The 26,724-nt window shown below is 39.1% G+C and overlaps 1 protein-coding gene across 35 annotated transcripts in view; it reads left to right on the forward strand.

The window, feature by feature from the left end:
• Nucleotides 1-26,724, forward strand: part of GPHN (gephyrin) — a 231,080-nt gene that overhangs the window by 187,416 nt on the left and 16,940 nt on the right. For 20 of the 35 annotated variants that reach the window (XM_083456691.1, XM_083456678.1, XM_083456686.1 and 17 more), the window contains 8 exons: nucleotides 7,257-7,299; nucleotides 11,827-11,964; nucleotides 13,721-13,813; nucleotides 14,466-14,521; nucleotides 15,102-15,221; nucleotides 17,343-17,401; nucleotides 17,575-17,728; nucleotides 19,363-19,484. In XM_083456691.1, the coding sequence (XP_083312817.1) occupies nucleotides 7,257-7,299; nucleotides 11,827-11,964; nucleotides 13,721-13,813; nucleotides 14,466-14,521; nucleotides 15,102-15,221; nucleotides 17,343-17,401; nucleotides 17,575-17,728; nucleotides 19,363-19,484 (785 nt within the window). Of the gene's footprint in view, nucleotides 1-4,114; nucleotides 4,178-7,256; nucleotides 7,300-11,826; nucleotides 11,995-13,720; nucleotides 13,814-14,465; nucleotides 14,522-15,101; nucleotides 15,222-17,342; nucleotides 17,402-17,574; nucleotides 17,729-19,362; nucleotides 19,485-26,724 lie in introns of all 35 variants that reach the window. The other 15 variants (XM_083456707.1, XM_083456674.1, XM_083456705.1 and 12 more) reach the window with 2 other exon arrangements.

Raw genomic sequence — 26,724 nt, forward strand, 5'->3', positions numbered from 1 at the left:
GATGTCTCTAACGGTGCTCTTCCGCAAGAGTCCTTCCATTTGCAGATGAGTCTTTGATTTAGCAGAGGCATACAGTAATAGAAGAGGAGATACTGTATTGGCCTGAATATAAGACGCACCCACAAATAAGCCACACTTTTAAAATTCGAGGCTTATTTGCGGGTGTGGCCCACCTCCCGGCTCTACCGCCTCCAGGCACTACCTCCCCAAGCCAGTGTCAGGGGAGGCTTGGGAGCAGCAGGTGGACTGTGCACCATTGTCCCACGCTCCCGGGCTGCTTCAGGGGGGGGGGGGAGCCACGCTGCTTTGCTGGCGGCCTCCCCCCATTCTCCCTTCCTTACGGCAGCTCGGGGGAGGCTTGGGAGACACGGTTGGGACGGGTACCATTGTCCCGCACCCCCAACGGCCCTCGTGGGCAGCTGTTTCAGCAGCGATACCGTAAGGTCGCGAATATAAGCCGCACTTTAACTTTTCACAATCGGAATTTGGGGGGGGGGGGAGTATGGCTTATATCCGGGCCAATTGCTCCTGCAGCCTCCTGTGCCTCTCCCATGCTGTTAGGAAGGCTCCCCCAAGCCTCTGCACCACATTTTCAGGGGGCTGCAAGGAAAAAGAGCAAGCAACAAAAGTTGCCTCCCCTCCTTTTCCCCTCCTGTGGATCCCCTGGATCAAAAGCCTTTCTGTGAATGCAAGGACACAACTGGATTCAATCCTCAGTGATTAAGGGATCCTGACCATGGTACACACACAAAAGACATTTATGAAAGAGATGGGACCGAAGTGAATGTTCATTTTAAGAGATGAAAGGTTTCTAAAGAAAAATCATATGGGGGACTACTTATATCTTTTAATATTGAATTGACATAGTACACTCAGTCAGTTATTATCCATCTCTGAAGATACAAAAAAATGTATTATACTGCAGTTCACAAAACTAATCTTTGTTATTACAAGTAACTTGCTCCATGTTTGATATATTATTATATGCCTCAGGTATTTTCGTATGTCTCCAAACTTACAAATTACTTTGGACATGACAAAAACAATGTCAAGTGATTTTTGGAAAGTAGGCAAGAGATGTCTGTAGAAATTCCTTCAAAATTTTACAAAACAACAACTTGCCAGCTGAATAAGGAACACCTTCTGCTGGTGGCCCTGTGTCAGTAACATCCAAAGCCTCATAGATTGTATTTGTCAGAGACATAATCCCAAATATCAACATTGGATGAAGCTTGAATGTTGCTAAAATAATAGATACCAGTTGTATTCAAATGAAGCATTTAAACAAAAGAAAACAGTAATTAAGATCTTATATTTCACGGATAAATTTTAGGATGTTTAGTTCTGTGCTCAATGAAAACGTCAGCAGAAGAACTTCGTACCTATATGAAAATATAGCTCTTTTGCCACCAACTTTAATATTGTATGAAGGGCAATAAGAGCTCTGCATTTATGCAAAGCCACAACCTGTGGTATATTATACGAATTATATTTTGTGTGCAGACTTAAATATGCATAAATTTAAAAGAAAATTCTCACTTCATAGTTGCTGCTGTGCTTTGCTTCTCTTGCTTCCTTCATTATAGCTTAGATAATCCATTACCCTTTCCTATATCTTAGTCAACACTGTGTGTATATGTCTACTAATTTGCTTTTCTGCTGGTGGTTCCACATACTGCATGTCTCTATGAAGATGAATTATAAGCTTTCCCATAAATTGTATAGATTATGGGTTAGCTTTCCACTATTCCTCTTGAACAAAATCACTATTCTCTGTCAGTGGCAAAAATTTGTTTTGATGTCAGTGTCCTCTGTACTGTATTAAATGTGAGTTGAAATGTTCTTCATAAGAGTTAGCTTATCATGTTGGCTTCGAAACTCTTCATCATTGTATAGCAATTCATTTTACCTTGACTCTTGGCTTTTAATTGTACCTGCCCTGTGCTAATCTTGTTATGATCTATAAAAGGTAAGTAATTTCTTGAATCTTTCCTAAAGATTATAGTCACATGTTCAAGGTTTCTCTCTGCTTTCTTCTTCAACTGTGGTTTTGGTTTGATGCGGTTGGTTATGTTTTTATTTAATTTTTCATGTTTAGCATGGATTTTTCATATAATTTCTTTTGTAGCATTAATCCCTGAGGCACTTTAATGTTACAATAAAAAATGAGATGGATTTTAAAAACATTTATTGCTGTCAAATGTTTCATGACTTTGATCTATCATAGTTGGTAGCTATGTTAGCAAGTATGTTTTAACCATTCTCTGTCTGCTTTAAGTGTTTTATTTCACTTGTGGCTTAATGCTCATTTTTGTGGAAGAAGTGCTCCTCAGTGTTTAAAACACAAATATAACAAGAGTGCACTAATTTAACTTCAAAACAGTGAAAGCAGGCTAAACATATCCAGGCTAAACATACTCAGCTCCCTCAACCATTCCTCATATGGCTTGGTTTTCAGACCCTTGATAACCTTGGTTGCCCTCCTCTGCACACGTTCTAGCTTATCAATATCCTTCTTGAATTGTGATGCCTAGAATTAGTTACAGTACTCCAGATAGGGTCTGACCAAGGCAGAATAGAGTGGCACCATTACTTCCCTTGATAGGGGCACTGTACTTCTGTTGATGCTGCCTAGAACAATATTAGGTTTTTTTGCTGCAGCATCACAATAAAGACTCATGTTAAGCTGATGGTCTACTAAGACCCCCTAGATCCTTTTCACATGTACTACTGGCAACCCCTCTCATGTATTAATGCAGCTGGTTATTCCTGTCTAAGTGAAATTCATGTTGTTAGTTTGGGCCCAGCTCTCCAATCTGTTGATGTCATCTTGAAGCCCAATTCAGCCTTCTGTGGAATAGGATACCCCTCCCAGTTTGGTGTCATCTGCCAATTTGATGAGCATCCCCTCAACACCTTCATCCAAGTCATTTATAAAGATGTTGGACTGCAATGGGTCCAGGACAAAACCCTGCCGCACTGTACTTGTCACTTTTTTCCAAGATGATGAGGAACCATGAGTGAGCACTCTTTGGGTTCAGTCACTCAACCAGCTACAAATCCAACTAACAGTTAACCTCAGCCACCCCAGATTCTCCAGAAGAATCTCATCTCAAAAGCCTTACTGAAATCAAGATGCACTACCTCCACAACATTTCCCTGATCCACCAAGCTTGTAAGAAAAGAAGAAGAAAAATGAGATTCAGTTGGCATGACTTGTTTTTGAGAAACCCATGCTGGGTCTTAGTAATCACAGCATCATTTTCTAAGTGCTCAGAGTGGCTGTTTAATTACATGTTCCAGGACCTCTGTAGTCAACAGTGCTTAATCCCAAGTAAATGTGCATAGAACTGCAGCCTAGATATCCTGCAGTGTCGCAAAATAAAGAATTTCAGTCTACATATGTCTGCACACTGATGTTTACACAAGCATGGAAAGTAACAGTATCAGTTAAATCTGTCCACATAATCACTTCCTTTCAAACATTACCAGAATGATATGGGAAGCAGCCATACCAGTTCACAGTTTGCATAACACCAGAACCAAGTCTCACAGTAGCTTTGGATGGTTTGGATAAGCAAGTGGGGCATGAAATTCATTATTTTCTTTCTTTCTGTTCCTGTGCTTCCCCTGAAGCTTCTAAAATAGAACTTTTGCTGCTTACCTTGCAGTAAGATACACAACCTTTCCCTCCTTCAGGAGGATAAAGGTACAGATACAGAAGTTCTATTTCATACTATGCACAGAAGTACAGAGGAACAGTACAAGGCACATGTTCTTCCTGTTCCCCTAAGTCCTGTAGCCGTTCTTAATTAAGGCACACGTGTATTGGAACAACGTGGTCTCTTTTGGCATTTAAAACCATTTTGAATGAGCCCATTTGAAATCCTGAGGCCTCCAAAACAGCCCACAGATTTGTCATTTAAGTAATTTGTATTTGCAAAAGAAAATTCCTCTCAGAGACTGCTTTTAAAACCAGCTACCTATTTTTGCCACCTCCTTTTCAACATGGCTAGAGTGTTAGTCTGAGAGCCTTTTTAATATTAGATGAGTCAACCTACAAGTCTCAGCTGCTTTGCTCATTATAAATTTCTTGTTTTTGTCCATGCACTAGCTCCACTATAAATTGGAAGGGCTTAAAGATGAACTCAGGAGGAATAGAGGCTACGACTCGAGAGTAACTATTACTGCTCAAAGGAGCTATTTTCCATTCGCAAACTTAGCTTTGCGCTATGGTTTTGGGCTCCTTCTGTTTTTACACTTTGTTGCAGATTCTCTTGACTTCCATTTTTACTACTTCAGTATTGTCTTTATCATCTGCCCTCTTATCTGTGCCCTATGGATCATTTTTATATTTCCATACATCATTTTCTAGATTGTCTTGTGTTTGTATTTTGTTCTTGTACCTTCTCTCCTTTTAGGTCTGTGTGTTTTAATTATGTTATTTGCATCTTGCCCATTTGTTTTTCCACCAGTTAGAAACAGCACCATTTTTTGCATACCACATATTTGGAATCCGAACCCAACACACACACACACACAGTGCACACATGTACCATTTTACCTCTTTGGTCCAGAATTGTTTTATGATAGATCCAATATAACAACTTCCTCCGTTATTAGAATTTATATTACTTTGATTCCAATAACCTGGGACGGGAGACCAACAGTGGGCCAAAATGTGGCATCATTATTTTATTTAAAATATAATTGTAATGTTTGGTGGAGACGGGTGGGTTTCTTTTGTTTTTGTTACTTTAAAACATAACATTTTTTTTCAGGGAAGGACAACCATAAGCCACTATAAGTTGCAACATTATTGTCATAATGTATTCCATTGTAATAAATAGAGTTGTGATAAATGATGTAGACCTCCAACTCATTGTGTAGATATATGTGTTTGGGGCAAGCTGCTGTGGAACAGAAGAAAGAGGTTTATAATTTAATTAAATTTACATTATTAATTAATTCAGATGTCCATTTACTCAAAAAGAATTGCAGGAACAATTATACAGTCCTCCTGCTTTTTCCTCTTAGTAATCTAAATATCAAATGTGCTTCATTTACAGGTCAATCTACAAATGCAATCTGGAATCTGAATTTTAAGATGTTCTTTTTCCTTTCTTCCTCCTTCAGAAGTTCCAAATATTTTTGAAGACCCATTGAGTCTTTAGAAGAACATAAGAAAGTTCTACTCCCAGGTTCCGAGATCAATATGTGCACCAATGCCTGCACAGATCTCTTATATGTGTGAATTCTAGGGTGGTTACTTCTCTGTGTGCACCAACAAATTCACATATCCTTTGACACTCTCCATTCAAATGAGGCAGGTGGTGTGTCTTATGTTTGTAAATATTTTATTTTTTGGCCCTGGAAGGGAAATCCAGTAAGTATGTCATTGTTCACACAGTACTTCAATCTAACTTACATTCTTTCCCTCCTTGATGCATTACTGAACATTTAACAAGAATACAAATATTTGTCCTGTCCTGTCATTCACAGATTTAAGGAAATTACATCTGTAATAGTTGAGATTATAAATATTGTTGAGATTACTAGTATATCATAAACAATTTCATTAGAACTGTGCAAAAGGAATGCTTTCAAATGGTGATCCAAATGTTTTTTAGTGTTTGCTAAAATATATCCATGCACTGGTATCCATGCATTATCTGCTCACTCCCAAAGCATTGGTCTTCTGAGCATCTATTCCAAATATTTCTAGAGCACTTGTGTAGATTCAACAGTGTGTGGGGGCCAGTTTAGATATAACACCAAACCATGGTTTAAGCATGAGCTGTGGGAAGCCTTGGGCTTGCATACTTCTCCATCACACTTGTCCTCTGACACTCCAGAAGAGGAGATCTGCTTTCACATTATTCCCCTCTATTTCCAAACTCAGTATTGTAATCTATTAATTCATCCTGATTTGTTTGAACCATAGTTAAAATTAACCAGAGTTCTCAGTGTTATGGTAATGGTGTTCCGGTTAGCTTAGAAGTGCAAAGGAGAGGGGAAGGGTGTACAAGCCTGAGGCTTGGAGCGGTTTGTACACGTTTTGCTAAACTATGATTTAGCAATATATCCAGTAAATGAATAGCAGTATATCTAGTAAATGAAAGATCAAAACAAGGTCCTTGTTTCATATAGATTCTATATACAGTACTGTAATACATTCTGCCTAGTTGTCCAAAAAGTCCCTAATGGCAAATCATATTATAGACTAAGTAGGAGCTGGCATTTTTAATGTAAAACAATACCACCAAAGCAGATGAATAATGCAGTTGTACCTTGGAAGTTGAACGGAATCCATTCCGGAATCCGTTTGACTTCCAAAATGTTCGGAAACCAAAGCACAGCTAATGATTGGCTGCAGGAAGCTCCAGCAGCCAATTGGAAGCCGCAGAAGCCCCATCGGACGTTCGGCTTCCAAATATAGTTTGCAAACCAGAACAGTCACTTCCAGGGTTGGGGTGTTCGGGAGCCAAAACGTTCAACTTGCAGGGTGTTCGGGATCCAAGGTACAACAGAAGTATCTCTTCAAAGTAGTTTTAAACACCTCAGTATTATTCATATTCTTAGGAAAAATAATTGATACACTTGTGAAATTAAGTTGTAAAAAGTTACCAAAACCCAACAATTTCTTCTCATATTATCTTATTTTTATATCCTAGATAATTGATTAAAATAAGCTTCAAGTATTTTCAATAATATGTTAATATTTTTGTACTACCAGATTTACTCAAACGTAATGCACACTTTTTTGGCCAAATTACGTCCTGAAAATTAGGGTGCGCATTAGATTATATTTGATTGCAAGCTTGAAAAACACTGCTGACATAGCAAATTTTTTGTTTCAAGGTTTTGAAAACAGGTGCGCATTAGATTCACATAAATACTGTGTGATTTGGAGTAAAATGCAAGAATTGGAACTAGTCACCTTTCTATCACGATTTGTAATGAAGCTTGAATTTAAATCTGTCGTTAAAGTTAAATATACATCTTGAAATATTATTCTTACTTATTTAACCAAAGTTTGTTCTATTATAGGTTGGTTTATTTTTAATGCCTATGTATGATTAAGACTGTCAACCAATAATTGTATTAAGTATGTATCATGTAACAGATATAAATGGTAAAGTGCAAAAAAGAGAGTAAAGCCTCTATCTCCAGGTCCCAGGAGCTTGCCCATTAAATTTCTATGGTGACTTGTGCCTGTTTGTTCTGCCTCACCAGTTCTGTGCTTGTCTCTACAGGTCCAATCCAGGTGCAGCAGTAAGGAGAATATCCTCAGAGCCAGTAAGTATTGTATACTTGAATATTTATTAGTAAATGGCAATTCATAGTGTAAGCTGCGCATATTCTAAGATTTTTTGCAATCACAATGAGAGTAGATAATATAATGCGGAACTGAGATACCCAAATTTATTTTAAAGCAACTTTTAGGCCTTCTGTGGCTGCAGAATATGCATGGGTTATGCCTGTGGTTAAATAACATTTCCAGTGGTCAGAACTGGAAGGGAAGGGACATCACAGAAATGTTTCACTGCCAGATTTACTGTGGAAAATATAGTATAGCTGAACAAAAATAAACATTATACAAATACAGAAAAAATAAACATTATTTTCCATCTTACTGTAGGTTTTATTTCATTTTTTAAAATATTTCTTAGTTTTACGGTTTATTATCGGTTATATTTTGAATTAGATGTGGGGCCACCAAAATCTTTTAGGTGCTTAGGGCATCTAAAGGTCTTAATCCAGCCCTGCCAGCGGTCACGAATAGACACATTCCCTGAACACTTTAAAAGTCTTACTATGACTAGTATAAGCAAAACCCCTTGGCCCATAAGACCCTCCCCCTTCCTCCCCACACATGCTCGCTAAATCTGTTCTGCTTCAGCCCTCTAGAGCAGATTTACAGGGAGAGGAACAGGGGACGTCCCATTGCACTAGTGGGCCTTATTCCATGTGCAGAGAGTTAGTTTAATACCGCCCAAAATGTCAGGGTCCTATTAACATCATTGGGACATAATGGTAAATGTCCCACTTTATTGTTACTTAAACAAGCCTTAACTACTACCGTACCCATCCTCCTCTGGCCATAGGGAGATGAGAAGTTTTCGCATCTGTTTTCAGTTAAGCACAAGTTGCTGTTATGCCTAAACCTGGACTGTGGTTAATCTTAACTATGCTTTATTGAAACAAGTCAGGTTCATAAACCATAATTGGAAGTTGGCTTGTTTCAGAAACGGTTTTTAAGACCAGCCACTATTTATTCAGACATAATGCTAAACTGTGTGGTTAACAACAAATCAAAGTGAAAGTTTCCAATCTCCTAATAGCCTAGTTGAAGAGTGGGGGAGGGAGTTGACAGGCCCAAGACTTCTTCATTTAATAATAAACCATAATTTATTATTACATCGAGATCGAGCTATTATCTTTCACCAACCTAGAAATTGAGAATGTGAGGAAAGACCATGGGCAGAGCAGTCTTAAGGCTGCAGCCCTTCTTTCCATTTCTCTGCCTGGTCACAACTGTGTTCCAGCTAAGCACAGACAGTGATGGAAGTACGCTCCTTGCTTGACCATACAGTAACATGGGCAAATGTGTATCCAGAAATATCACTATGAAGGGATCTTTGCAGATAAATGCAAAACAGTGTGCGCATGCTCACTCATGTGTGTACATCTAAAAATGTTTTGGGAGGGTATTTTGAAAAATATTTTATTGCACTTTTTCAGTTAATCCCAAGAAAGGAGAAGGGGGGCGGGCTATATAAACAACAATTAGGCATTGCTTTCCACCCATTTATTGAGCAGAGTAATTCCTTTGGAGGAGTGGGCAAAGGGTTGTATTCAATGTAGTACTAAGTAGCTGTATCTGCACCCAGAATGACTTCCACTTGGACAACAGCACTTTCCACCCTCTCCTTCCTTCCACCCCTAAACCTGTTCTGGGGTTTCCCCATTCCTCTTCAGCATACATACTGCTTTGAAGAATATAATGAGTTACTTTAGAAGTTAACTTAAATCTGTTAGTATATGCAGCATGGAATCCCATGAGGCTGAAGAAACTCATCCTTGTAACCGATGTTCCCCTTGACAACAACTATACAGTATAAAAAATTACACAGTGTTTTAAAATAAAATCTGAAGCTGTCTCTTCCTGTTGATCTTCCTGATTTTTTCCTTTCCGACTTTTCAGTCTCTTGAGGTTGTTTAATAATAAATCACTCCTTGAAAGGTGGCAAATTACAGAAATCAGATTTTATTTGGAGACTTAATTTCCATGAGTGTTTTCAACTATGCACAGAGGGAAAACCAAATAAATGCAGGCTTTGGTCTTCTTATAACATTTTATTTTTTCTTCTTTTAATTAAAAACAGAATAAAATTGCAAGATAATAAAATAATAATTATAGAAAGCTTAAAAAAAGAATGAGTGACTTAAAATATATTCTATGGTGGAATACAAAGTTCATATTTGTAACAAACATACAAATATTCATGAATGTTGCCAATTAAACTCCTATTTACTGGGAATGTGCCAACCACAAGATTGTTTGGTCAAGCAGAAGCAAAGTTGGTGGCATGTATTTTATGAGTCAGTTTATCGTGACTTTTTTAAACCATGGATCCGTAGAATGACAAGATTTATCCTTCCACCCTTGAGAGATCACTAGATGAGCGGCAACCAACAGTTACAAAATTAATTGTTGAGAATCAAGGTCAACATTGGAACTATCAAAATTTGATAAGAGGCATAGCTTAGTGTCTAAGATGACTTGTTTGGCGGCAATAATACCAATCTCCATTACAACTGCCTTCCAGAACTTGTGTACATAGTTACATCCCCACCACATATGCCAATATGTTCCTCATACCTTACAATCCCACCAGCATAGGAGGGAACCAGATCTTGCAATATGAGCTAGTTGAACCAGGGTTAAAAACCAACAGGGGACCACCTTTAAAAAATTATCTCTAATGTTAGCAGACACAGACCTAAAAGGACGGGTGGACCAGATCTTAATCCACTGAGAATCATTCAGAATCATCTCCCATATTAATTTAAAAGTAGTAAGTGAAGAGAACTGGGATTGTATCAGTAGGGAATATATCACAGAGACGCTGCCTTCCTTGGCACTTGCTGCAGCTAGATGCTCATAAGCTTTCAGGGCTCTTCTTTTATTCTTCAAGTAAATATTTTGCAACCATGATAGTAGTTTTGAATTTCATGAGAAATAATTTTAATATCGTGATTGATCCTTTTGTTGCATTTAGTGAAAGTAATGTCCACAAATCAGCATCCATTGAAGGGTGTTTGCCATTACTCTGAAGTATGCTAAACTTAATCTCACATAAAGGCTGTTTTGTCCTTGTGTTATTAACACAATCAATAAACCTGAACCTGAAGCAAGATGCCAGCTTGAGTAACAGAAAACCTTAGAAAATTAGAGCCTTTTTCCTCTAACCTTAATTAAGTCTCCAACAATTGACATGATTTGCCACAGAAATATTGCTTAAGTCATAGGAAGAGCTGAATAAAAAGCCAATCATAACAAGCACTATCATAAAAATGAAATAATGACAAGATAGTGTTAATTGCATGTTTAGAGAAACATGACATAGTATTGATTCAAAATGACTCTCCCAAATTAACAACAATTTTGCTTCCAAGAGTTTCTGATTTTCTAGATAATAAAGTGACTTAGTGTAATTTGTCTTTGAGATGGAAATGCTTATTTAATGTCACCTGCATATTAGCACTTCAGAATATGGCATTTCATTGTATGTGAGCATGGGAGGGTTCTTGGAGATATCTGCCTCAGTTCTGTAAAATAACTTTTAGGAGATAAGCAATGTAGGTGTTCTAACTCATTTGCCTCTTAAACACACTTTGGTGGTCAATAAAACGTCTAATGGATTCTTCAATAGAATAGTCACTTTAACACTGTTTAACATTACCAGTTCTGCTGATTACATGCTGTATTCCCAGTTGTGTCTGGGTTGTTGTTTTTTAGTGTGGTACTTTATAAATCAACAGATCTAAACTGATGTGCACCTTTAAATGACGTTTTCATTTCACAACCGGATGTAGTCAAGAATTTATTCCTATTCAAATGTTACTCATGCTTAGGACATAAGTGTAGAGTGAGGAGCAGGGCCACGCTTTTAGCCCTACCCTCACATTGATTTCCCCACCCCCAACAGCCCATGTGGTACAGAGCTTTGTAAAATGGAAGCTCAACACATGAACTCCTGCTCACAGGTTAGGGACTCATAGTGATTGGGGCACAATCACAATTAAGTTTCCCAATCTTGCGGAGCCCCTACTCATGAACAGGAGATTGCATGTTGGGCTTTCTTTTCATACAACCATGTACAACCTGGCAGTTGTTGGGAAAGATGGAGCCCGGAGTGCACATTTAGGCCCTATGTGAGAGTACTGTGTGCTGTACAGTTGTACCTTGGAAGTCGAACGGAATCTGTTTCAGAAGTCTGTTAGACTTCCAAAATGTTTGGAATCCAAAGCGCGGCTTCCGATTGACTGCAGTAAGCTCCAGCAGCCAATCAGAAGCCACGGAAGCCACATTGGACGTTCGGGTTCCAAAGAACGTTCGCAAACCAGAACACTCACTTCCGGGTTTGCGGCATTCAGGAGCCAAAACGTCCGAGTACCAAGGCATTCGGGATCCAAGGTACGACTGTATTGTTGGCAAGCAACTGTTAAGGGGCAGTGAAATGTTTATATCACAGTGTTATCTTCCTGAGAAAATACCATGTTTCTTTCCCCCCTAACATACATATTCATCTTCTGCAGGTCATAGTGCTGTAGACATTACAAAGGTGGCAAGAAGACACCGTATGTCTCCATTTCCATTAACATCTATGGACAAAGCCTTCATCACAGTGCTGGAGATGACCCCAGTGCTTGGAACAGAAATAATAAATTATCGAGGTATTTCATATAACCTCAAACATCCAGAAAGTAAGGAAGGGGAGCATTGTTGAATTTTTATTTACTTGCTTTTTGTGTAGTGCATAGCTCTTTAGGGTTCGGCACATTTTATATACAAGAGCCAAGTTCTCACATCACACTAATCCATTGGTGACATAATCCAAGGTTGATAAACCAACGAAACAAATCATGGCTTTTGTGTGTGATTTCTTCATGGTTAATAAATAATGTTTAAGCTACAGGACAGGGTTTAGACAATCTAGTAAACCGTGGTCTAATAAATCATGGCTTAGTTGCATTACATGCAAAGCAGACCCCCATCTTGGTAATCTTTACATCAATTATTTAGTTGGAGTGGATGTGTTACTATCCCTGTATTGGATATGAGGGGGCTGAATTTGAGAGAATGGTTTGCCTACAGCTTAGAATTGTAGCAATTTGGTCATGGGAACCCTGCTTCACTGTTTAGTCTCTTGAATCTCAAGTAGAGATTAATATCATGATGACAAAAGTATGAAAATATCAGAAATACTGGCTAATAAAAATGTACATATTTCATTGCAACTACATGATACGGCTGTGTGTGGATAGCCCCAGTCAGAAGCAAATTAGTGACATGTAGCAGAGGTGAACCACAATTGTTGCTAAGGCCTGAAACTATAGCAAAAGGGCCTATTTTGCCACCTCCATTGCATCCTCAAGTACCCATCCAACAGAACTTCCAAGTGATACAAGGTTGCTTTCATCTGCCATGGTTAACCCAGTCTTTGAGCCCTCAGAGACCTACTGTGTCAAATTTGCAGGGAATTTTGAAGGGAAGAAATCACCTGTCTTCATGTGGACTTGAATGACACACATCTGTTGAGATGTCTGATATACCATCGCATGCAATTTTCTTCTGTTAGTTTCAGCTATTGATGCTGAAGATGTGGACAAGACACTTGTAGCCCTGCGGCCTACTACATGCTGTCTTGACCCACATCAGTCCTGGCTGGTTTGTGTCAGCTGTGGAGGATTGACTGGATGAATCGAGGGGTGTGGTGACCACTTTATTACATGATGATGGTGTACCCCACTGCCTTGAAGGACATAGTGGTGCAGCCAGTCACAAAAAAAAGTCTGTGCTAACTACCTCCCAGGCACCAATAAACCATTTTTGGGCAAGGCGATTGAGAAGGTGGCAGCAGTTAGGATATAAACTAGGGGGGAAATGCTCATCATGAATGCTGCTGTTATGTTCACAGCTAAGAATAGCATGTGGTATACAATATTCTCTTTTCTGAATAAGCCCCCCCCCCCCCCGATTCATAGCTTTCTGAGGATAGAATACAGTTGCACTGCTTGAACAAAGGATGGATAAGAGGTTGACGCATTTACTCTTCTGTTATCTGTCCTTGCTCTCACTATCTCCATATTAATTGTAATGTAAATTGATGGCTGGCTGAATCTAATCTTTTACCTCTGTTCCAGACTGAATTTCTCTAGTCACTAATTATCATAATTATCGTTGACATAAATTGAAAGCTGTTTTTATGCCAGGAAACTGTGGCCCTCCAGATGTTACTGGACCACAACTCCAATGATCCCTGATCATCGGCCATGCTGGCTGGGGCTGAGGACACTTGGAGTCCAACAATATCTGGAGGACCACACAGTAGCAGTATTAGCAGTATTGTGCACATATGAACTTAGTTTGTCATTGGAACTGTTTTGCAGTCAATGTTTGCTAACAAAGATTTTGCCTCTCTCATATTAGATGGAATGGGCAGAGTCCTTGCCCAAGATGTTTATGCAAAAGACAACCTACCACCCTTCCCAGCTTCAGTAAAAGATGGCTATGCTGTCAGAGGTAAATACTCGTGGTTTTGTCCATGAAATAATGTTTTTGAGAGTTCAGCTTTACACTAGATTGCTTTACATGTTCAGTGGTGCCCAAAGGGCAAGGGGGCACATTAGTCCTTCCCTTTATGAAATTGATTCAGGTTAGTTACAGAACAAACACAAATAGTCTTTACATGTTTTTCGTACATACCTTTAAAAGTAACTTTATTTGAAACATTGTGCTGTGTTCTACTCAATATTGTTCTTTGGGGGCTTTTTTAATTAGCACCCAGGGTGAAGGAACATGAAGGAGAAGGGAGAGATATCTGAGAGCTGTCCCCTCTTCTGACCTTTTTCCAGCCAACAGAATGTGGGATGCACAGTCAGCCCTCTCAACTGCTAGTGCTGTTGTTCAACACCAATAAATCTTGGATAATCCAGAATCTTATAATGGAAAAGGAGTCCTGCTTGGTGTGCATCAGTAATAAAATCAGGGAGAGAGATGTGGAACAACTTGATAAACTCTTCACTTTAAAAAAAATAATAATCTATAGCAATCATAATTGCCAAGTGGATTTGGAGTTGGAGGAAGAGTTATGAAGTAAAGAACAATAGTAATAATCCTATTAATGTCTGTTTAAGCAACAATTGTAATTATCTTCTTGCTGTATTATTAACAGCTGCTGATGGACCTGGGGATCGTTTCATCATTGGGGAATCCCAAGCTGGTGAACAAGTAAGTGCACTATATTTTAATTTTCCTTTGTTATTAAATTGTTTTCCCCTAGTATGATATGATGTACACATTTCACTGCTTTTAAAAAGGAAGTATAAATAATTTGTGATGATACTATAGACAGCCTAGTTTGTAGAGCATGTCAGCCGCTAGCTGCCAGTTAGTTACCAAGCTAGGCTGAAGGGGCTAGAACTAGTATACAAAGCTCTATAAAGCTTGGGTCCAGGATACCTAAAAGAGTGCCATACACCCTACAAACTCACTATGTTATAGAGGAGAAGGTATCCCACAGATACCATCTGATCAGCAGGTACATTCCATACCATGTCAAAAGCAGGTCTCTATTGATTTTATGTATGTGCTGTTGTTGCTTTAAACTGTTTTATATAAATATAATTTTTAAATTGTTTTTATATATGCAATTTGTTTTGTGAATAGAGCTAATCGAAATTTGGTAAGAAAATATGTTACTAATAGAAAGACTTTTTTTTATTCCAAGTTATTTCGACATAATTTAGTGCCTCTTGGGACCTCTTGTTCCTTTAAAAAAATTAAAATTACATTCCCTGATATTTTTCAGCCAACTCAAACTGTAATGCCTGGTCAGGTAATGAGAGTTACAACTGGTGCTCCAATACCCTGTGGTGCTGACGCTGTGGTGCAGGTGGAAGACACAGAACTCATCAGGGAATCAGATGATGTGAGTGAGAACGTTAAAAATCCTTGTTCCTGCTACGTACAGCAGCATGGCTCCAGAGAATCACTCAGCAGTCCGTAATCAAATAAGTGTGGCTATACATAGAAATACACATTTGAAACAAATAACACTTTGTGCAATTTTGCAATCTGTGTTCTTGCTTTTGTTTGCATTGAATTTTTATCATTAATTTTGCCTTGATTGGATTGAGGCAGGTAATGACTAGGACTCATGAGAGCAGGATGAGGGACTACTGGAAGACGGGGGACTGAGATATTTCATTTCTCCTATACTACATAGGTCTCAAAAGCGCTATTTAAAGCTTTAGCAATTGCATGCTTAAGAGATCCTTCCAGAATCCTTAAAAATCCACCCCTTATTATTGTTGTTGTTGTTGTTGTTATTTGAATTTATATACCACCCTATACCTGGGGGTCTCAGGGCGGTTCACAGATTTTGGCACATGTAGTAAGAGTATTTTTTTTATTTTTATTTTTAAAAGATAATTGGTTCTCAACCTGTCTGTCAGCTTATCACTAGGAGAAGGAGAGGTATATCCTTCCCCACGCATCCATTTTCCCACTAACATCATAGGGTCATCAGGCTGGGCTCTAGTTCCATCTGGCAGATGAAGACAGAAGAAAAACTAGGCAGCTCTCATTTCAGTTTCACAACTAAGGACTTCAGACAAATGGAGACACATGTTGCTCCTTTCATCCCACCCCTATACTGGGCAAGAAAACAATGCCATCTGCATTGTCCAGATGGATACGCGCCTGCATAGCAATGGCAATTCACTCTACTGGGGAAGGAGCTGCCTCCGTGGCCTTTTTTACCCTTGCATGGGTATGCAGGATGGATACCTGAGCTCCCAGCACATTTATAAGGCACTATAAAATGGATGTTTTCACCGAAGCAGAAGCAGCAGCCCTCCCACAGTAATGGTGCATATTGGTGCAGTTAGGACCTACCATAATTGGGAGTGCTTTTGTATATCCCAACAAAATGAAACTATGATGTCAATGGGGAAATGTACAATGGGTACCTGAAGGGTAGTTTTACATTGACCACATAGGGTCATCGGGGCCACACCTCAGTGTGGAATGCAACATGATGTTTTGATGTTTTTACAGCCCAGTTGGCAACAGCTCTTCTTAAATTCTAGTAAATTAGAGTTAGGGAAGTTGGCAGCTAGGTTGTTTCCTTTAATGCATGTGTGTGACCTCAATGGCTGTTCAGGCTTGGATAATCCACAAAACTGAAATGGGAGCCACCAACTTCCCAAGAGTTTTCTCCTACTGTTGTCCAGCAGGTGGAGGAAGAGCTCCACCTGATGACCCTGTGATGTCAATGCAAAACTACCCTTTTGGTGTGTACGAATTCAGCTTTTTCCTTTAGGTTTCATGATTACTGAACTGGCATGTATACTGTTATTAGTTTCAATAAGTAAAGGTAAAGGACCCCTAGACAGTTAAATCCAGTCAAAGGCAACTATGGGGTTGCGGCGCTCATCTCGCTTCAGGCCAAGGGAGCCGGCATTTGTCCACAGGCAGCTTTCCGGGTCATGTGGCCAGCATGACGAAACTGCTTCTGGGGCAACGGGACACTGTGACAGAAGCCAGAGCGCACAGAAATGCCATTTCAATACACCCCAGCGCTTCTTAATATTCTGAATCAAATAAAGAAGACACAATGGGAAATTAATCACTTTTTCCAGCACAATAGACTCAAAACTACAGTAGGATTTTAACATTCTTTAGAACACATTTTTAAAACAATACAGGCAACCCCCCAGTTTACATGCGAGTCATATTCTGGGTCACTGCGTGCGACGGTACAGCGTGCATAAGCCTGTTACACCCCTGCCCCACTCCTGTTCCGCATCCTTTTCTGGCCACTTACGGGTTTGCTGTGATGCGTGCAGTCGCAGTCGTGCATAAGTTGGACACACATAACTCTGACATTGCCTGCATGTTTGAATTATATGAGCTTAAACCTGATATGAACAGAACATTCTATAACATACCTTGAGTTTCATTCATACCCAATGAAGGCTGATAAGAGACAGTACCTTATTTAACTTTGTTTAACACATATGAAGAAAGCTTGTTTCTTTTATTGCAGGGCACCGAAGAACTTGAGGTGCGCATTCTGGTGCAGGCTCGACCAGGCCAAGATATCAGGTCGGTGAATTACGTGTTTTCACAACTGCATACTGCTTTTGAAAACTAAAATAGCAGTTTAATATGTTTCTAGCATAAATAGCTTTTGAAATTTTATAAGTTTTATCAGCCCTACTTGGTGTTTGGTCAGATAACTTGAATCCATTTTTTTCCCTTTTCTGATGCATTTCTAGACCTATAGGACATGACATTAAAAGAGGTGAATGTGTGCTGGCCAAGGGAACCCATATGGGTCCATCAGAGATAGGTCTCCTAGCAACTGTTGGAGTAACAGAAGTTGAAGTTAACAAGTTTCCAGTGGTTGCAGTAATGTCCACAGGGAATGAAGTAAGGAAAACTCTGCTAACCAAACTTCTACAAGCATGGCAGTTGTATTTTGACTAAAGCTGCCAGCACCTTTTTATGGACTGTTTCCAAGGTTAAGGATGATTTTCTGCCAAAAACTATTATTTTTGTGCCTGCTTTCACAGGAAGATTCTGTAAATGTGCTATATTTACTTTATATGTATGCACTTAATGCAAAAGTAAAAAATTAACCACTATTACCCAAATGTTTAAAACCAAAGATAAACTTACATGGATTGCAAAATAAAGTGGTGGGACACTGGTTGAGAAAGTGACGCTGACCAGGAAGAGATGTAATTCAGTGTTCAATAGAAGAAATACTACAGCTATACACCTATGGTCAAAGGTGGAAATTCCCAACAAAAAGCAGAGGTTGGGTGCTAGAGATTTCAAGTAGAAGGAGAAAAAGAGGATGGGGAAAGGGTGATACAGTTCATGGTTTGGAGAAGGCCTGATGCAAAGCAGTGTTTATACCAAACATACAGAATACTTGTGATTAAAATATTCAGACTTCCCCCCTTCTTCCCACATCTCCACTACCAAGATTTCTCTTCCCTCTCCTTGGTTTCACTACCAGCAACATCTTGGTCTTAACAAGGTAGCAACTCTATGAATAGTTCAGAGCAGAGAGAAACGAAGTTTGTTATTAGCTTGCCACTCATGGGTTGTTGGAAGAAATAAACCACAAATGCTGATTCATACACACTGTTCAATAAGTCCAATAGTAATGGGCACATTCTGCGATAGAGAATTTTATTGTTACGAGCAAAGTAATTTAATTATATTTCTAAATAGTTGCTTGGTTTCAGACAGCTCCATTTGAGATACTGGCAACATAATCCTTATCCCGAATACATAAAGCATACTTCCCAACAAAATTATTACAGACTACAGACTAAATCTACTATCATTTTATGATCTGAATAGAAAGTCAAATAAAATAATAATAATAATAATAATAATAATAATAATAATAATAATAATAATAATAATTTATTTATATCACGCCCATCTGGCTGGGTTTCCCCAGCCACTCTAGGTGGCTTCCAGCAGAATATTAAAATACAGTGATTCATCCAGTATTAAAAGCTTCCCTAAACAGGGCTGCCTTCAGATGTCTTCTATAAGTCTGATATTTATTTATTTGACATCTGATGGGAGGACGTTCCACAGGGCGGACGCCACTACCGAGAAGGCCCTCTGCTTGGTTCCCTGTAACTTCACTTCTTGCAGTGAGGGAACCGCCAGAAGGCCCTCGGTGCTGGACCTCAGTGTCCGGGCTGAACAATGGGGGTGGAGACGCTCCTTCAGGTATACTGGGACGAGGCCATTTAGGGCTTTAAAGGTCAGCACCAACACTTTGAATTGTAATTGAAAACGTACTGGGAGCCATTGTAGGTCTTTTAGGACTGGTGTTATGTGGTCTCAGCGGCCACTCCCAGTCACCAGTCTACCTGCCACGTTCTGGATTAGTTGTAGTTTCTGGGTCACCTTCAAAGTTAGCCCCTTGTAGAGCGTGTTGCAGTAGTCCAACATCAAAACATCTACAAACAGCTGTTTTATGTTTTATTCAGTGTGAAGGTGAATATTCAGGTATTTTGATTCTGGTTTTATAGCTATTGAATCCTGAAGATGACCTGCTACCAGGAAAGATTAGAGACAGTAATCGTTCAACTCTTCTAGCAACAATTCAAGAACATGGGTATCCAACAATCAACTTGGGGATTGTGGGAGATAAGTATGTACTGCATGTTTATAACTCTTTGACTTATTTTCCATACAGTGGTGATTTAAAAATATCTGACAATGTCGTATTTTGTCCTTGGAAGCAGAATTGATTTCCTGTAGAGAGAAATATATTCCTCTCTGACTAGTGAGTTCAACAACTTGGAGCTTTAGCCTTTTGTGGGTTCAGACTATTTCCTTACCACTATGGGTTTTCCAAACTAATTTCTTTTTAAGCAAGAGCAGAAAGTTCTTTCCGCTGATTAAAAAAACACTACATTGCCACCCACCTCTCCCAGATGGTGAACTGGAATGTGCTTGACTTCATTGAACTGGGATGCTAAGTTAGGTTAAAGCCTGTAAGGGATGGAAGGTTCAGGAGATGGGGGGGTTACCTGTAAGGTGGGTGGGGGCATGCATGCACAAGCACATCTAAGATCCAAGGATGGGGTGGATTGAGACAACATAGATTCACTGGCACATGTGAGAGAGATGCAAAAAATTGTGGAGGGATATGCAGATGATCATCAGTAAAGTAGAGAGAATGTCGTTGTGTGATAGATTCACATAGAAATGTACTGTGAGATGGGGCAAGAGAAGCAGACTCATAAATATACCAGCTAGGACATGGGGAGACCAGCAGGGTTCAAATCTTCAATGAAGTCAGATGGGTGACCTGACCGATCCCACAGGCTTGTTGTGAGGATAAAATGAGAAAGGGGAGAACCATGAGTGCCACCTTGAGCTCCTTGAAGGAAAGGTGAGATATATGTGTGGTGAATAAATAAATACAATTAATGAGACGGAGAAAGAAAAGGCCTAAGGATATTAGAGAATGGCCATAGCCAGAAGCATACCTAGGGATTGGCAAAACTGCCCCCCACTAGATGCACAGGCTGGGGGGGGGACACCCCATAAATCTGTGTCAAGTTTTCTGTGTAAGGTGATGAGTTTAGACAAGAGCTGGGAGCTGAGTGGCAGGAGAAATGGCAAGGCGATATGATGGTAGACCAGTGAAGAATATGGTGCAGTGTGTGTGATGATGCAGTGCTGCTGTCACGGCAAGATCAGCGTGAAATGTTTTTAAAATGTATTTGTTTGTTGTTCCATTTATATCCCACCTTCTCCTAGGATCTCAATGTGGGATATGTAGTTCTCCTCCTCCCCATTTATGCTCAAATTCTGTAAAATAGGTTAGTCCAAGAACAGTGACTAGCCCAAGGTCAGTAAGCTTCGTGGCTGAGAGAGAATTTGAACCTTGGTCTCCCACACTATAACCCCTACGCTAAGCCTATTCTAGGTAGAAAACAGAAAATGTAAACAGAAGTAAGTTTTCATCAAGTTACAATCAGACCAATCATTTATATACAGTCATGGGGAAAAGAAAGTGCACCCTCTTTGAATTCTGTGGTTTTACATATCAGGACATAATAGCAATCATTTGTTCCTTAGCAGGTCTTAAAATTAGGTAAATGCAACCTCAGATGAACAACAACACATGACATACTACACCGTGTCATGCTTTGTTGTTGTTGTTGCTTAGTCGTTTAGTCGTGTCCGACTCTTCGTGACCCCATGGACCAGAGCACGCCAGGCACTCCTGTCTTCCACGGCCTCCTGCAGTTTGGTCAAACTCATGCTGGTAGCTTCGAGAACACTGTCCAACCATCTTGTCCTCTGTCATCCCCTTCTCCTGCTGCCCTCCATCTTTCCCAACGTCAGGGTCTTTTCCAGGGAGTCTTCGCTTCTCATGAGGTGGCCAAAGTATTGGAGCCTCAGCTTCATGATCTGTCCTTCCAGTGAGCACTCAGGGCTGATTTCCTTCAGAATGGATAGGTTTGATCTTCTTGCAGTCCATGGGACTCTCAAGAGTCTCCTCCAGCACCATAATTCAAAAGCATCAGTTCTTTGGCAATCAGCCTTCTTGATGGTCCAGCTCTCACTTCCATACATCACTACTGGGAAAACCATGGCTTTAACTATACGGACCTTTGTTGGCAAGGTGATGTCTCTGCTTTTTAAGATGCTGTCTAGGGTGTCATGCTTCATTTAACAAAAATAAAGCCAAGATAAATCATGTGTGAAAAACTAAGTACAGTCGTACCTTTGTTGACAAACGCCTTGCGACTCGAACGTTTTGGCTCCCGAACGCTGCAAACCCAGAAGTGAGTGTTCCAGTTTTGAACCCGAACATCCGTTTCAGCTGTCCGCATTGTATCTGGGGCCAATCAGCCAATCAGAAGCCACGCCTTGGTTTGCGAAAGTTTTGGAAGTTGAATGGACTTCTGGAACAGATTCTGTTCGTCACCCAAGGTACGACTGTACACCCTTACTGCTTCCATGGGAATTAAGAGGCTAAGTAGCAGGCAGGGGTTGCTAATAAAATGTCCTTGCTTAATTGAGCATCAGCAAGTGTGGCCATCTCTATAAAAGCTGATGTTTTAGCAGTTTGCTGGTCTGGCGCATTCAGATGTGTTTTAACACAGTGCCAAGGAAATGATAACACAATGCTCTTAGAGAAGCAAGTGCTGCTGCCCATGAAATTCGGAAGGGTTCTAAGGTCATCTCCAACCAATTTTAAGTCCATCATTCTACAGTGATAAAGATTATTCAAAAGTGGAAAACATTCAAGACAGTTGCCAATTTTCTCAGGAGTTCAATGTTCATAGAAATTGGAAAGGAAAAAAAAAACATCTCAGGGTGAGTGGGCCAAAATTCCTCCACAACGATGTGGGAGACGGATAAAGTCCTACATAAAACAATTACTTCAAGTTATTGCTGCTATAGGTAGTTCAACAAGCTATTGAATCATAAGGTGTACTTGGTTTTTCACATATGGCGTTTCCATTTTGGCTTTATTTCTGTTAAATAAATCATGACACGGTGTAGTATGGCATGTGTTGTTGCTCATCTAAGGTTGCATTTACCTAATTTTAAGACCTGCTAAGGAACAAAATGATTTTGTTATTATGTCTTCATATGTAAAACCACAGAATTCAAAGAGGGTGCACTTTCTTTTTCCCATGACTGCATTTACTTCATTAATTTTTGTTGTTGCATTTTTAAAAATTACTTGTATTTCATTTGTTTTGAAGTAAGCTTTCATTACAGAAAAGTCAGACCTGCATTGCAACATGTTTAGTTGAAAAAGTACATGTCATTTTCAACATTACTTCTCAGGGAGCATCTGAAAATCTAGATGGATTTCTGAATACTTATTATAGATTTGTGTCTCCTGAACATAATCTGTCATTATTGTATACCTTTGTTTATTGCTTGTTTACATTTGAAAGTGTGTTCTCATCTGAGCTTAATACTGAAATTCAAAGAAACCCTGTTTATTAGTTATGGCATGTGATGACTCATCAGATATTTTTTCACATGATAGTTAACTATACTTATTATTCAGTCTCCATAATGACCCACTTAGACATTAAGCTTTCAACTGTGGAAATATATTGGGGTGGGGGAACTATTGTTATTTGTTTGTTTGTTATATTCCAAGTGTTTCTGGTTTGGGGAATGACATCCTGGGACTATCCATAATATGGTTTTAAATCACTTTATTGGCTGACTTTCAGAAAGGTAGATAGGAATTAAACATGTGTCTCTCTTGGATACATGATGACCGTTGTCATCAGTGAGATAAACAGAATGTTCTGACAAATCTATATTTGTATTTGTAATAGGATTATCATTGCCTAAGATTAAACAGTTTAAACAATTAGTATCAAATTAAAGGTGTCACCAATACAAGCACTACAAAATTATCTCTTATTTTTAGATATGCTGAATAAGTGCTAAGTATTATACCCATAAGCCTTAAGTCTATAAGGCTACAATCCTAAAAAAGGCTTGGGAGTAAATAGCATTGAACATGGTGACATCTTTTGAAACTTCCTTAGGGGGGCAGGCCTTAAGCAGTTCTTGGAATGTTAAGAGTTTATAACCAATAAAACATTATTATTATTATTATTATTATTATTATTATTATTATTATTATTATCCCAGCCTATCACTATAAATCTCTCTTATATGTTTGGTGAATAAGTTGGCACACATATAGTTGAATACATTTATCATAGACAAGATTCTTTATAAAACACCCTTATTTTTTAAAAGAAGATCAGCAATTGTTTCTAAGGTTATGATCTTAAGCACACTTCTTGAGTAAGCATCATTTGGGTTGGGCCACGAGTCCACAATTGTAGAATCCCTTATCTTCAAAATCAGATTCTCCCATATTAATCACATCTTAGTATATTTATACCATTAAAATTATTAACTCCATTTTGAATATTTTGCTACTGAAAATAAAATCTTTAAAAAATAATCTCTGTATTAAGACGGTGGCCCAGTTTCCATGTCTATCATGCTTAATAGTTGTTATGAAATGTACAGTTTGAACACTAGCCTGAAATTCTCACATGCAAGGAATCTTTTGACATTGAGACAAGCAGCTATTGCATTAAGCTAATCTGTTAGGTGCTGGTTATAAATTAAAAAAGGATAGTTTTAGCAGTAAAATACGTAACAGTCTTGTATTCTCCTTTAGTCTATTCTTTTTATCATGAATATATGTCAGTCTCTAGACATTTGGAAATTCAAAATACAATATTCAATAAGTTATCTGCATGAAATACAAGCCGCCACTGTTTCCAGCTGTTTAGTGACTTCTGAGAGCATGACTAATGTACACAGGACATTAATTTTGTCTTTTTGCTTAACTTGACCTCTTTATATGGTGTAGTGTAATTACATCCAAAGCATTAAATTATTTTGGAGGATGGTTAACATGAAGCACTTCATTTGTATCTGAAACAAGTGCTTGAAGCAAACAGTTGAAAGTGCTTATTTCAGAATGTGAAAACAGAAAATATTTTCAACTTTTATTATTTATTTTGATTTTATCAATAAGAGTACTTCTGTATTGTTAAGGAACATATCAGGCCTGTTAATTGTCCGTGCCACTGAAAGTAAACAGTTCCATCAAGAGCCACAAGCTAGAGATTCAACTAGCAGGCAGTCAACTGCCTCCCTATAGCTTTCTCCATTAGTATATGCCTTTCTCAAGCTCACTGAGCCTGTATATCTGAATCACTTAAAATATGATTGAGAGTTGTTCCCCCCAACAAACACACATCTCTTTCCTTATTAATCACAAACACCATATGCAGGCAACCACAGGACCCTTGGCTGCAAATGCTTCCTTCCCCTCACCTCTTGCTGCAAAATATCACGGCCTGTTATCAGTTTAAGGGCAATCTTGGCTGCATCGGGATCGCAAGAAAGTAAAAGCTTTAATGTCCTCACTGCCACGAGGAATCGCAGTGCAGTTTTGCATCTTCCCAGACCTCTGTGTACCCCATGGCTCATCTGATAGGTTTTCTCACTCTCCTACAGTACCTCCTCTCCTGAACCATAATCTCACCAGTTGCTTTTTGTTCCACGAACGCTGGCTGGAGAGGGTGGAGGAATGACTTGTAGGGATCAAGAAGGGCCATCTTGGAGCTTGAGATGGGAAAGGAGTAGGGAAGGAGTAGGAAAGTGGGTAAAAAGCTTTGGGCTTGCACAGTATTTCCTCCCCTCAAGCTCTCGGGTTTCCTCACATGGACCCTAGTTTGCAGTTGTCTGCTATGCCTCCCCCACCCTCCCCTAGATAAAACAATGAAGGCAAGGAGGTCATATTTAGAATTTTCTTTTTATTGAAACGCTGAGAAAATGTAGTATTAAACTTTTATTATTAATCCCAATAGCTGGAGCAGCCCTGAATGCTTCTCTGTCTATTTTAAGGGGAAGAGCCATGACTCAAAGCAGTGCTGTGGCTCAATGATAGAGTGTTTGCTTTACATGCGGAAGATCTCAGGTTTAATCCGCAGAAGCTCCAAGTAGGCCTGGGAGAGACCCCCCAGTCTGAAACACTGGAGAGCTGCTGTCACTCCGTGTAGACAACGTTAAGCTTTTGCAAGCTGTGAAATTGCTGAAGTGGCGGAAGCTGTTTAGAGACAGAACTCCTAATAATTTGAAAAAGTGAAGCAGGAAAAGCTTCAACATTCAGAATGCCACTTACAAGAAGAGAAAAGAGAGAGGCAGGCAGAAGGGGGGGAAGAGGTGGGATAAAGAAGGAGAACTTCAGGGTCCTTGCTTACTGTGGATATTCTTAAGCAGATGATGACAGAGCTAACAAAGTTTATTAACAGAAAAATAGAGGCTTTAGAGGAAAAAACAGATTAAAAATTGACAAGATTAAAAGGAGTAAATGAAATGAGGAATGAAACTAAACAAGCAATGGTTGAAATGGGAAATGGGATCAAAAATGACATGGTGGATCTAAATGACAAAAGACTGAGAAATGAAACTATCGCAGGGCTGAGAGATGAAGCTATAGCAAAGGTAGAAGGAACATCTGATGAAATGGAAGAACCTACTATACAAGTATATGGAGAAATGAAGCAACTAAATTATAAAGCTGAGATTTTGGAAAACAAAAATGAAGTTATATGGATAAGATAAGGCTGGGGAAAACGTAAATACGACAGGAAGTAGAAATTGGATACAGAACATAGTCTGGACCAATGGATATGGAATACTGTATCAATGTATGTTCACAGTGGAGTGACTCCTATGCCCTCAGAATAGGAAAGAGTTACCATTATTTAATATGGAGGCATGGTTGCTGCAATTGTTGGAGGCCAAGGTGATACTGTTAATTAGAGAAAAACTATTGCTGACATTTCTCAGTATTAATTGGGAACCTGTTTTGGACATTTTGCATGAAAAGGAAGATGAACACGTGATATTTGGGTTTGAAGATGAGAAAAATACTAGATCATGGAAAATGGAATAGTTAGATGTTGTGGAGTGAAAGTTTTGAATAATTCTTTTTATGTAACTGACAGAAGGAAAATCAGAAGCCCTTTTCTTTTCTTTTCTCTTTCTTTTCTCTTTTCTCTTTTCTCTATACTTCTTTCATTCTTTCTCCCCCCCCCCCCCCATTTAACTTGTTGTATCAGAAAAGTTTTAATTAAAAAAATTATGCATTAAAAATAACAGTATAAGGCAGCTTCCTATGTTTCTGTGATAAGAGCATCACTTCCCATTCCTTGTAAGAGGGTGGGGGTGTTTTAGCACACAGCCCAAACAGATTACCCCTAAGGCAATAGAGCCCTCCAAGGAATATGGTTGCCCACCATACTGAGTGTAGAATTCTAACTTTCATCTCCCACAATACTCGTTAAATCATTATCTTTAAT

This window comes from Podarcis tiliguerta, assembly GCF_965153285.1.
Source record: "Podarcis tiliguerta genome assembly, chromosome: 1".
Taxonomy (NCBI): domain Eukaryota; kingdom Metazoa; phylum Chordata; class Lepidosauria; order Squamata; family Lacertidae; genus Podarcis; species Podarcis tiliguerta.